Source organism: Typopeltis vanoorti, chromosome 20 (genome assembly GCF_054136105.1).
Source record: "Typopeltis vanoorti isolate ZY-2024b chromosome 20, IOZ_Tvanoo_1.0, whole genome shotgun sequence".
Classification (NCBI taxonomy): Eukaryota; Metazoa; Arthropoda; class Arachnida; order Uropygi; family Thelyphonidae; genus Typopeltis; species Typopeltis vanoorti.
The window spans coordinates 70,145,134-70,158,063 of record NC_143568.1 but is presented as its reverse complement, the minus strand read 5'-3'; the positions used below and the strand labels follow the sequence as shown (position 1 = coordinate 70,158,063).

Here is a 12,930-nt window from a genome sequence, read left to right as displayed (position 1 = left end):
GATGATTAGTCTCTGCAATATGTGTATTCTACAAATATTTCCATGGAAAATGTTCATCTGAAATAGCATCAATAATTCCCCCACTTAATACTAAACTCGTTGGAACATATGCTAGTGCTGCTCAACATCCTTTCACAATGCAGGCAAAGAACAGGTTTCTTTTCCTCATCCTTCATTCCTGCAACTGTTATATTGTGGAATAGTCTTCCCTCCTGTCATATTTCCCAAGGAATACAATATACGGTCTTTTAAATCAAATGCAAACAAATATCTCCTTATCCAACCCACTACCCGTACACAGTACTAATGTACTATAAGTTGATCATCCAACCTCTCGTGTATGGGCTCAACATAAAAAAAATAATAATAATAAATAAATAAACATATTGCTGCTAGTTTAGATATTATGCAGACGTTTTGAAGAGATACTTTCACTATAGTTAATCATTCAAAATATGTATAGGATATGTATGAAATATCTATTCAAAATATGTCAAAAATGAAATTGCAATTTTAAAATTTTTGTAATAGAATTAAAATTGTATTTATCCTTTGATAGCTAAACTCTTACCCCCCCCCAACACCATCACAAACATTTTTGAAATGTGCCTATTATTATATCATTTTTATTATAATTGACTCAACTTTCAATTATTGCTATCAACAGACTGCATTCTAAATAAGAATGCAGTCTGTTGATAGCAAAAACTTGGTCTTTTATTTCATAGCCACAGATGAAAAATTTTCAAAGTAGCAATAATAATATTTTTTACTATAAAATACAAAGTAAAAAATAATGTTGTTATGGCATATGCAAAGAAAAAAAATTAAGATTCTGCTTAAACAGAAGTGGACAAAAATTATTTAATGTCTTCAGCTTTCTTCCTACTTTAAGAACAGAAAATAACATTAACCTTCATCTCTAACTTTCATGACATAAAAATGACTTTTAAGTCCAGACAATAACAGGTAATCTATTTGTAAAAATTGAGCTGATCGCTATTTCTTAAAGAACTGAATACTGGGAACCCAGAAAGAAAACAAGGTAATTGTTGTCATAATAAAATTGCAAAGAAATAGTATGAATATAGATGAGAAAATAATTATTTCATTTCATTTCTTGATGGGTAAAATGAAGTTATAAATTTCAGATACTCGAGTATGAAATATATACTGCAAAAAAGTAAGAAATACGAAATTAGAAGAAAATAGAAAGGATAAGGTATGTAATCTTGAAGAAGGTATTATTGGAAGAAGAACAAAATGAGTGGTTATAACAACCAGTTGCATGAGAAGTACAAAGAGTAGGCGAGAAAGGTGACTTGCTTGATAAGGGTAGCAAAAGTGCAGTATGAGCTGCAGTTAGCTAATGTGGCAAAAAATATCCTAGAGAATTTTTTCAATATGTGGCCAGTAGAACATAGAAATGATTATGGAAGGATAGCATTGATTGATGAAAATAGAAGAATGATAACTGCTGTGGAGGATATAGTTGAGTATTTAATGAGCAATTTATTCTTGTGAATGTGACATCATGCAGAACTTAATGCACTGGGCAAGGAGGAGGAATTATAAATGAGCTGGAGGCATATGAGGAATTGAATAAACTTGATGTTAATAAGGCTGTAGGACTTGGTGCTATTTCACCACATTTTGAGGGAATGTTTCGGAGAGTTAGCAAACAGCATTTACATATCTTTTTAGCATTAGTCTTGCACTGGCCCAAGTTCCAACAGAGTGGAAAGAGGGTAAAATTGTCCTAATTCATAAGAGAGGTGATAAGACTAGAGCTTTGAATTATAAGCTAGGTGGTGTGTCTGGAGTTTTGGTTAAAGTGTTAGAAAGGTTGGTTAGGAGCAAGATTCAGAATTTGGTTGACAACAGAAAAATACTGTTTGGTGGACAGCATTGATTTGTTAAAGGAAGATCGTGTTTTAGCAATCTGCTTGTTTTTTTATAATAAAGTGACAAATGCATTGGATAAGGGTGTTGCATACACAGTGGTATATTTAGATTTTGCAAAGGCTTTTGATAAATTGCCACATGACAAGCTGGTAATTTAAATGGAACAGATGGCGCTGAACAGTAGATCAGTTCATTGGATTGGAGATTGGCTGTCTGATAGGTATCAGTGAGTTGTCTATGAAGGAGCAATAGTCCAGAAGAGGATGGTTGCTTGTGGTCTATCCTAAGGGTCTGTTGCTGTTTAATTTGTATGTAAATGATATTGGGAGAGGTCTGAATGATAATGTGCAGTTGTTTGCAGATGATACAAAGTTGGCTAGAGCTATCAGAAGTAGAGTAGATGCTGTGGCTTTGCAAAAGGACTTGAATACACTGTCTGAATGGGTAAATGAGTAGGTGTATCAATTCAATGTTGCGAAGTGTAAGGTTTTGAAATTTGGGAAGCAGAGATGGGATGTAGAGTACGTAATTGGTGGAAATATCTTGGAAGAGGTAGATGAGATGAGAGATCTTGGAGTGATTGTGGACAAGTACCTAAAATTTCTGGGACATGTTGCCGAAATTGTAAAAGAAGTAAGGATGTTATAGTTCCCCTGTATATGGCTTTGATTAGGCCACATATCGATTACTGTACACAGATTTGGTCACCTGATTTTTACAAAGATGAAAATGTATGAAAAGCTCAAGAGATGATTTACTAAGGTGGTTTATGGAATGTTGAGTATGAAGACAGATTGAGAAAGTGCAATTTGCAGAAATTGGTGGATAAAAGAGGGGATATGATCAAGACATAAACTGTTAAGAGGTTATTAGCAGATTAATATTGGGAAAGTTTTGCATAGAATGGGTGAAAATAGGGAGAGAATAAGAGGTCATTCCTGGAAGCTGTATAAAGAAAGTGTGAGCAAGGGCATGAAGAGTGGTGAGTGATCAGAATGCATTGTTTGAGAATGTGGTGAGTGCAGAGACAGTGAATATATTTAAGGTGCTGTATGATAAACTGTGTGTAACAGTGAGACCTCCCATGATGAGTCTTTTGTCTCCATGGAGGTTTTATAATATAATAATAATAATTCAGTTACTGTGAACAATGGGGGGGGGCATTGTGATTGGAATATTTCTAAATGAACATAAAATTTAAATTAATGTCTTTGATAATTTCACTGTATATTTTGCAATGGTTAAGAAACAGAATTACTATTAGTGAAATGAGCACTCTACAAATAACAATAATCTGTTTCAGTTTTCAACTGTGAGTTCATTTGAAATACTAGTGAATATAAATTTGTGATATTTTAAAAATTAGCCTAAAAATAAGAATGTAATGCAATTTAACATAATTTATGTTCACAAAAGCAGAAATCTTAGTTTACAACAATAATGTATCTAAATCTATAAAAATAATGATATATTTCCATAAATTGGAATAGTGCAAGGGGAAAAAAGTTTGAACCATATTTATTTCAATAAATGTTGCTTGATAGCATTTTTTTTTAAATAATTATTTAACACAAGCTTTGGAAATTAGCACAAAATAATTTCTACAATATTTTCAGTAACACATCTTCCAAAGTGAATATATATCTTGAGAACAACCAAAATGTTTACTTGGAATTTCCAAATCCATTTAAATGTACCTTATCTCTTTTATACATCTCCATTCATCCTTTTCATCAAATGAACTCTTTTCTCTAGTGTTCATTTTTCAAAAGTTTTTTTTGTTTTGAGAAGTAATCAAGATTAACTGTTCATAATTTTTATGTTTGTTTATTTTTTTTAAATTATGAATAGGCTATATAAGCTTGTATTTGAATTACATAAACTACCCTTTGTTTCCATTTGAACTCTAATAGTGCATTTTCCTGAACTTAGGCATGACGAGACATGAGCAAATAAGTACATGCTATGTGATTTGTGCCTTGTGATTCATGTTTTGCATGTTAACTGATCTTCTCTCCTGATGTCCTTGTAACATAGGATGAAATATGTTGGAATTAAATTAATGCTATTTTTATGTATGCATGTCAGCTGTTATAAATATATAATAGGTTCTTTGTCTTCTAACCCCAGCCAATACACAGTAATGCTGAGATATGGGCTGGATAAGTTCTTGTATGCAGGGTTAGATGCATTTGTTATGCATTTATATACAGGAATTGAAAAAGCACTCATCTGATTATGATTGAGAATTTCTACATGATGAGTAAAAATCAGAAGAAGCATATTGATGTAATTGTCAGTTTTATTTATGTAATGCCAATTCTGTTTTATGCCATGAATAGTTTTATATATTTTATATACATATGTGTGTTTACCTTACTTATCACATCTATTATGGAATACTGATCATTACAAATACCTGTTTTGTTGATTATCACTGATTTTTTTTGTCATAATGGAATACAGCCATTGAGAGTATAGAATATGCACACATCATTTTATCTTTGAAGAGCACTCGCTCATACTGTAAAGTAACCAGTTAATTGCAACATGGTAACCTAAAATAGATAATATGCAGAATATTGCTGTAATTAGCTTACCTCTTATCCACTGATGGAATATGCAGAATTTAACAGGTAACAGTGGATAGTAAAGCTCAGAAACTTGAAAAAAAAAAAAGTATTCATGTTACCAGAATATTTCTTTATATCAATTCTTGCCCTATCAATTCCATCCAACAATGTTTCAGAGCATCAGAATTTCAAACCATAGTAATGAATTTATACGTGTAGAAGTTTTTATTTTATTCAGGTTTTTATGATACTTTTATGACGTTTTCATCATTTGTTTACAAATTGACAGAGAAGAAATTATTGCATTTTTCCATGAAAGTGATTTAAGATATATTATAAGTGTCTGGAAGCAAAAATGTAGCAAAAAATGGTATTAATAATAGTAGTAATAATAATAAATAGTCTTGTATCATTTATAAAATGAATGAAATTTTTCTTCACAGACAGATAAAAACACTAATATATAAGCAGTTAACACATTTGCTTCAATACTGTATAATTAACACCTGACTATAATAGGATGAAGTTTGTGAGTCTGCTGACATTCTCCAATGGAGGTGAAAGGAGAAGGAGAGTGATGATAGCTGAGGAATCAGGTTGTGCAGAAGGAATGATGTAGAGTTTGTAGACATATGGCCTGAGTTTGATGGACATAAAGATTTGTTCAATGCTGTGGACTGTACTTAATGGATTCAGATTTAAATGTCAGGAGAGAGATTTATTCACTGAGAGTGTGAAAGTGCAAAGTCAGGTAAACTAAAGCAATTAGGACCAGTGCAAATGAGTGTGCGAAAGCACCCATGAAGTGAGTGAGTGTGTGAATGAACAAAAAATGCAGAATCTAGTCTCTTAGGCAACAATATTGAATAAGACAGTCAATTCAGAATGTAAAGGTGTTGTTGCCTAAAGGGATGCACAGTTTCCATATACTAATGCTAGAAGCATCAGGAATAATAGGGAAAAGTTATAGGCATAAGTGAGACTTGACTAACAGCAGATGGCTTATTTACATGGATGGAATGTGATGGATTTAGTATTTTCATGGAGGATAGAGTAGAGAGGATAGGGGGGGGGGTGCCGATGATTGCAGCCAACAATAGTAGTAGTCAGTTGGGCAGAGGGCAGTTCTTTTTGAGTCAGTCTGGTGTGAGAACGAGGCCAATAGGACAGAATATAAAATTGGTTGCTGCTATAGGCTAGTGGATGCCAGGGATGATATAGAAGACATGTATCAGCAGATTAGTATGAGCTGAGTAATTATTATGGGGAATTTTAACTTCACACACATGGATTGGAAGGAGGAAAGATCACATGGTAGAAGGAAATAGAATTTATGCATTTACTAAGAGATAATTACTTGAAGCAGAAACGGAGAGGATTCAGGGTATGAGAATGTTGGATCTTGTTATAGGGTCAGAAGACCTATCCATAAGTAAGGTACCTACATTGCTTCCAGCTGGAGAAAGTGATCATGTGGTCTTGACCTGAGAGGTAGAAAAACATGGAAATTCCAGTTAAGAAAGGGTATATGTGAGACCATAGGCAGGTGATTATGATGCACTATTCTATAAATACTTTTATGGGAAAGGTTCATCTGAAACAGCATCAATAATTCCCCCACCCTGTACCAAGCCCATTGGAACACATACAGCTGCTGCCCAACATACTTTTACAGTACACCTCGAAACCCACAGAACAAGTTTCTTCTCCTCCTCATTCATCCTTGCTACTGCAGTACTGTGGAACAGTCTTTCCCCTGACGTATTTCCCAAGGAATACAATATACAGGCGTTCAAATCAAATGTAAACAAGTTTCTCCTTTCATAACCCATCACCCATATGCAGTATACTAACGTACTATAGGTTGACCAGCCAACCTCCTGTATATGGACCCAGCATAAAAAAAAAAAAAAAAGGAGGCAGTACCATGGCATAAAGAATAGCAAGAGAATGATGTTCACCATGCATGGGGGGAATAGTCAAGGGATATCTGGAGGAAGAAATATCACACTGTATACCAAAGGTCAGGAGGGTAAATCGAGTAGGAGTTAAATAGGTAAGTAGTATCATTAAGCATGGGCTGCAAAAAAAGAAAATATTGTGTAGAGTATACATAAAGAAATAGGTACTATACTGTTCATGAGCTAGCTCATGAACAGTACAAGGTCAGATAAGAAAGATGACCAGCATAGTAAAGAAAGCAAAATCAGATTATGAGAAGAAATTAGCCAAGCAAGCAAACCTGTGGTATAAGTATAAACAAATTACACGATAACCACAGTAATTAACTTTGATGAAAGTACAGATATTTCATACTGAAAATAACATTACATCATAAGTGTGTAGAAACAAGCAAATCCAAGAATGGGAATACAAGGTACATAGAGCAATTGGTTTACAAATTAAAACAGTTGCTGCAAGCTAGAAATTAATATTAATAAATAATATTAAAACTATTTTTGATGTTTACTTAAAATGAGAATCTCCCAAACTTTTGGGAGAGAAAGACAATCATTCTGTTTTAGGTTAGGCTGATGTAAAAAGGCTTCACAACTTTCTTTGAAAAGGCATTCATATTTAAAATTGCTTCAATGGAGAAGTTGAGCTTCATCTCACTGGATACTGTGTTTAGTATCAATACTATGCTGTGTGAGACCAAACATTGAAGGTTTAGATATTCAGTGTAATACTCATGTTCATTGTTCACTGACTCTTTTTTCCACAAAATAGCCTCTGTCCAAAGTATGCCAAATTACATTCACAAAGAATCTGGTAAACAACAGCTAAAGATAGAGGTAACAGTTTTGTCTTTTGTAGATGGTAATAGATGAGAAATTATGTTGATAGAAAAATATGTGTAATTAGGTGATACTTCTTCAAAATTCTACCAATAGGTTGAGAGATACAAGAAATATAAGGGATTGGAACCCTGTGCTCTGTTGAAGAATCCTTAAATGTTGAAACATAGGAGTCAGTTATCTGCTGGATTTGATGATTCCATTAAAGTTTTGATAGTGCGAAGTTCTTTTAAGCTTGAAGGAGAGGAACATACATTATATGCTCTATTAATTAAAGACTTGGTAACACCAATTTTTTGAGACTCGTGATGAGCATACTTTTAATGAGTGTGTCTGCCAGTAAAGGTGGATTTTCGATAAACACTGGCTGACAAAATAATGGGAGCTGTGTGAGTAAGAAGGATGTCCAACTATGGTAAACTACCAATATTTTCTTTTTCCATGGTAAATTGAATGTGTGGGTGAAGGCTGGTGAAGGTGAGATGGCCTTAAAGATTGGAGAATTGTGCTTGTATATTAATGTACAGAGTATCACAAAAAAAAGGGGGAGGGCTGAGTTGGTAGCATTTGAATCAGTATATACAAAGATAATTAGTATAAGTAAAACTTGGTTGACTGAGTATGACATACTGTCAGGACTAGAAATGATAGAATATAGAATATTCCAAAAAGATTGGACGATGAAAGGGGGGGGGGGGGTATTACTTTAATGATAGCAGAGGAATTGTGTCCTTCAGGAGTGGAAGTGGAAAATAGTAGGTGTGAAGTTGAGATCAATAGAATAGTATATCTAATAGGATACTATTATAGGCCAGGGAACATGGAGAGTACTGATTGCTAGCTATCTAAAGCAGCATGTGATGGAAGTAACATGAGGTTTATCAGTTTTGGATTTGGTGATAGCCTCAATGCACCGTGATATAAGGCTGCTACTATAACAGCATGGTTTGTGGATATGAACATCACCACACTTGCCTGACCTCCACAGAGCCCTGATCTCAACCCTATTGAACATCTATGGGATGAATCTTTAGCACTGAGGTCAAGTGATATCCATCCCACAGCAGTCCTCATTACATGCCTACAGTTAGAATAGTCCAAAATTCCCATTGATTGCTATTGTACAGTTTTAGAAAGTATGCCCCATACGATTACTGCAGTTATCACAAAAGGAGGTCCTACATCTTATTAAGATGGGCACCATGGCCATTTGTTCCTTACGCTATGGTATCCATTGACTTCTTTCCAAGCAGTGTGTGTTACTAATTAAGGATATTACTTTGAATAATTTAATTAATATTTCTGATATTTTGAGAGAGTTAAATTATCATCAGTGAAAAATATGCAGACTGATATGTGCATGCAGATGCTACATTGAATAAGGGAAACTGATGAACCAAAGGTCCAAAGTCCTAAATGATGCCTCCGAGAAAGGCTAGATGGATGTTCTTGGCTGAAGGTTCTGATGATTGGTGTTTCCCAAATTTGAGGCTGTTTCATGCACCCAAACTTGTTGAGGTTTGGATAGTTTTTGAAGCTAAGGTAGATTTCTGGAGTAGTCTCTCATGTGTTTGTATTTGCTACAGTGGAGTAAGGTAGCTTTTTTCCAGTGTATCCTTGTGCTTGGTGAGTAATGTTGGCTGCCTTGCCCTTTTTTGGCCATAGTACAGCTTACAACAGCTAGGTAGCTGATAAACTCCAGATAGGTCTGGGAACTGAGGTTGGCATTTGGGGGGGGGGGCAGGAGAACGGATACGGAATGCCATTTTATGTGGTCTATAAGTAGCTGTAAGGATGTATTTTTTTTTTTTTTTTTTTTAGGATTTTTGCTAGTTTTTCATACATGCCCAAGATATATGGGGGGATGGTGTAGTCTGTGTTTTGGAAAGGGAGAAGATTTTTCATTTGGTTGGGAGTGTATTATAGCCAATGCCTAAAAAGATTTAATTGTGATCAAATTCAATGGTCTGACTGTTGGTTAATGTATGTACCCATATGAACTGTGTGTGTGGGTGGGTGGGTTTTCTGTAAACCGAGAATGCCAAGGCATCCATCAGGTTGGCTTGTAATCAAGGTATTTAGGAGGGAGAGACTGCTGTTGTTTTCTTTTTCTAAAATGAATTTAATCCTGGGATTGCTTAGATGCATTAGAAAGGTGTTAAGAGCATCTCAGCTGTGTGACCAAATGGGGAAAACATATCTACATAGTGTAGCCTAACAGTAAGTCAGTGCAGAATGGAGCTCATCACTATTACCACATTTCCAAATTACATGGAGAAATCTTTTCAACTCTTTATAACTGATAGACAAAAAGAGAAAAGTGCCATTAGAAACGAATGCCCAAAAGTGGTCAAAGAACAGTTTAATTTTATCTTCCAGAACATTTAGCTATCCAGAAAAAAAAAAAAAATTCCAAAGTATAAATTTCTGTCAGTGACACTGAATACAAGTCATACCTTAAAATAGTCACTTATACAGACTACTAAAGAGCTCAATGGACACCACAGTGTAAGGAACAAACAGCCATGGCACCCACCTTAATAAGATGTAGGACCTCCTTTCACTGCAATGGCTACAGCAATCCTATGGGGTTTCCACAATTTCCAAATTTCATAGTTTGGTTATACAATGGTAAGAAATGTTTACCAGGTATCTGTCACACCCACACTGGTCAATCAGCTTGGTAGAGGATGTAGCATGCTTCCTCTCTATAACAAAGTTTCCATGTCCCACTGTACACGCTCTTTGCACCATTGAAGACAATGCTGTACGTTGTTTCAGGTAATGTGGGGGGTTTGCATATTGTGGTCCTACCATGGAAACCTATGTTGTGAGTCTGAGTTCTATATGTTTTTATACCAATTCATGTTCCAGTTGATGCTTGGAACTCTGCATTCAGCATATCAACCAACAAATGGTAGTTTTTACATATTATCCTTCATAGCATCCTGTATCACATTTGGCGAGTGTGGTGGGTCATCCACTGCAGGTAGCACTTATAGTTGACTCCCTGCACTTCTTTCTCAGTATGGTATCACTGATTGTTCATCTAGATTGAATGTCAACAATTTGATGAACAGGTAGGCCTGCAACATGGCATCATGTCACAATACCTCTTTCAAACTCTTATCAGTTCCCTTCTCACAGCAATTTCACCTAGACACAATTGCACTGACTTGGGAGCATCATCTTCCTACAATTTATACTGGCTACAAACACATGATTCATTACATGGCACGCACCTTGCCATGGAGTGCCCATTAACTTCTTTCCAAGCAATGTATTATGGGCTCTACTAGCCAATCACCTCATCTTCTTGCAATGCAATATATTTCCACAAATGGAGCTGTGGCATATCAAGTATTGCCACTGCAAAGACATATCATCCTTAGTTGGAGGAAATATCAGCTGCCATCTACAACTCTAGATGGTAGTTGACTTTCATCACCTTGGAGAAACACCACTATCTTGCTTATTGGAGGGACTAAAGTGGTTACTACAATTTTTGGTCTTTTGAAGAAAAGGCTCTAATTTTCATCCTTCCTCACCCTCTCCTTTTTCACATTCATTGCAAGTGAAATTCACTTCACTGTAGGAACCCAGATCCTCTTCCCCATGTGAGGATTCCACAGTAAACAGTTCTGTATGTTAGCCACTAAACAGTGCGTGTAAATTTTCAACCTTTATTAAGGTAAAAACTGTTCTGTGTAGTGCCCCTTCCCATAATACCTAGCATTATACAAGTAGCCTAGTTTCAGGGTTAAACGAGAAAATAATGATAATATTTAGTAACCAAGTTTTGTATTTATTTCTTGAATAAATGCTTTTTATCTCTAAATGTTTGCTATAATTATTATAAATAGAGTAAAACACCAATTATCAAGGTCTTAATTATCAGTGGTCGGTGCTGTTAACCAAGTGGCTTTGCGCTTCGCAACCATATGCCTGGGGAAGGAGTGTCCTAGGTTCGATTCCCATTGACGACATGAGGGGCTTAAGGATCTGCCATAGCCAAGTTAGCCGGTCTTGGGCATGGCCACAGGGTTTTTTCTGCCAGTTTATCTGGGGTTTTTCATCCCGCAAGCAGGCAAACCGGACCTGTGAACACACAGGCTACAGTCATAAAAATATGGCAAGGAAGGCAACGGGAAACCACCTTGCATCACTATCTCCCTAGTAATTAGCTGCAACCCTCTCAAAGAAAGGAAGCCACAGGATCAGATTAGAATTATCAGTGGGGTCAGATTTACCCTGGTTCTCTGTAGTACATGCAAATTTCGTTTTATTAAATACTCTATTCAAATGGATTCGTAATATAACAGAAATCATTAGTGCATATTTTAAGTAACATTGCATCATTCATGGACATATAAGAAAAATAATGCTATAAAGAAAACAAACAAAAATCGAACACTTTCTGTCTAAATAAGTTTAAAAATGTTAAGTTTTGTATTTACATACTACAAGAATATTTATCTTATGTTTTCATAGGTTTTTTTTATGTATTTAATCCAATAAAACATAATTTGGATTAACCATATTTTTCAATAACCCTGGCTCTAGTGTCACATGATTACCATGAATAATCTTACTGTAGTATGGAAGTATTTAATGTAGTATACATTATTATTAATTTTATTTTACTATTTTTTTAGGTAATTGCTACAGAATAAAAAACTTGGAGAATTCTGAAGCTACCTTGTCATTTTATAAATCACTAACAGAAAACATGAAAGGGATTATGCTACAGCACAATATACAGTCTTGTTAAATTTTTAATTATTTTTGTTTAGTATTTCTTCATAATCTAATATTGTTGGTAAATTTATATGAGAACATGTCCATGACATAATAAATATCTAAGATTGTTATAGATCATGGCCATTGTTGTAAAAATTGCATGAAACAAAACCATGACATTTAGAAATCAGCAACTATGATACAGCAGACTTGCAGCTGAGGCTGGAGGTTTTGTGTGTGTGATTTTCCTCATTTCATTGTATTTATTTATGAAATGCAAAATAAGCAGAGATAAACTAATTCCATATTTTCAGTGAACTCTTTTGAAAAACTCAGTTTCAGTCTTATGGGTAATGTGGTTGTTAGCCTATAGCACTTGGTTGGCCAAGTGAATCTCACTGCTTAACATGAGAATTTCTAGGCTTCTAGATGCCTGCTGTAGCTTGAAAAAAAAAAGTTACATGTTTGATACTTTTAGCACTGTAAGTAAAAATTGCTCACAGTACTAAATGTGATATAGGTTACAATCTTTCATGGGTGAGATTATGATTTTTATAAGAATAAATAAACTGCATTCTAGAGGCAAGCATGAAACTTTAAGCACTTTAGGTCTTTAGTAAGTAGGATCTCACTAAGGACAGTATACATAAAATGCTATACATAATGAGAGTATGAGCGTATTACTTTTCATTATTGTTAAAGAGTCATCTTCTGAACATATTTAAAGAAACCTCTTCATGAGAGGCTTCTTTGAATTAACACACACACAAAAAAAAAGGAATATGTAATACTATTTATTTAAGGTCCATATATTTCAGCCTGGATATTACAGGCCAGAGCGTAAACAATGGATTAATTTGAAAAAGTAAGAGATGATTGATGTTATACGTAAAACAACATCAACAATATTACTG

General features: G+C 34.8%; 1 protein-coding gene across 6 annotated transcripts in view; it reads left to right on the top strand.

Annotated features, from left to right (window-relative positions):
- The window catches only part of LOC150095552 (uncharacterized), a 486,687-nt gene extending 474,533 nt beyond the window's left edge, over positions 1 to 12,154 (top strand). For all 6 annotated transcript variants that reach the window (XM_090410226.1, XM_090410229.1, XM_090410228.1 and 3 more), the window contains one exon: positions 11,932 to 12,154. In XM_090410226.1, coding sequence (XP_090266352.1) covers positions 11,932 to 12,047 — 116 coding nt within the window. In that variant the 3' untranslated portion in view covers positions 12,048 to 12,154. The remainder of the gene's footprint in view (positions 1 to 11,931) is intronic.
- Positions 12,155 to 12,930: the final 776 nt, after the last annotated feature.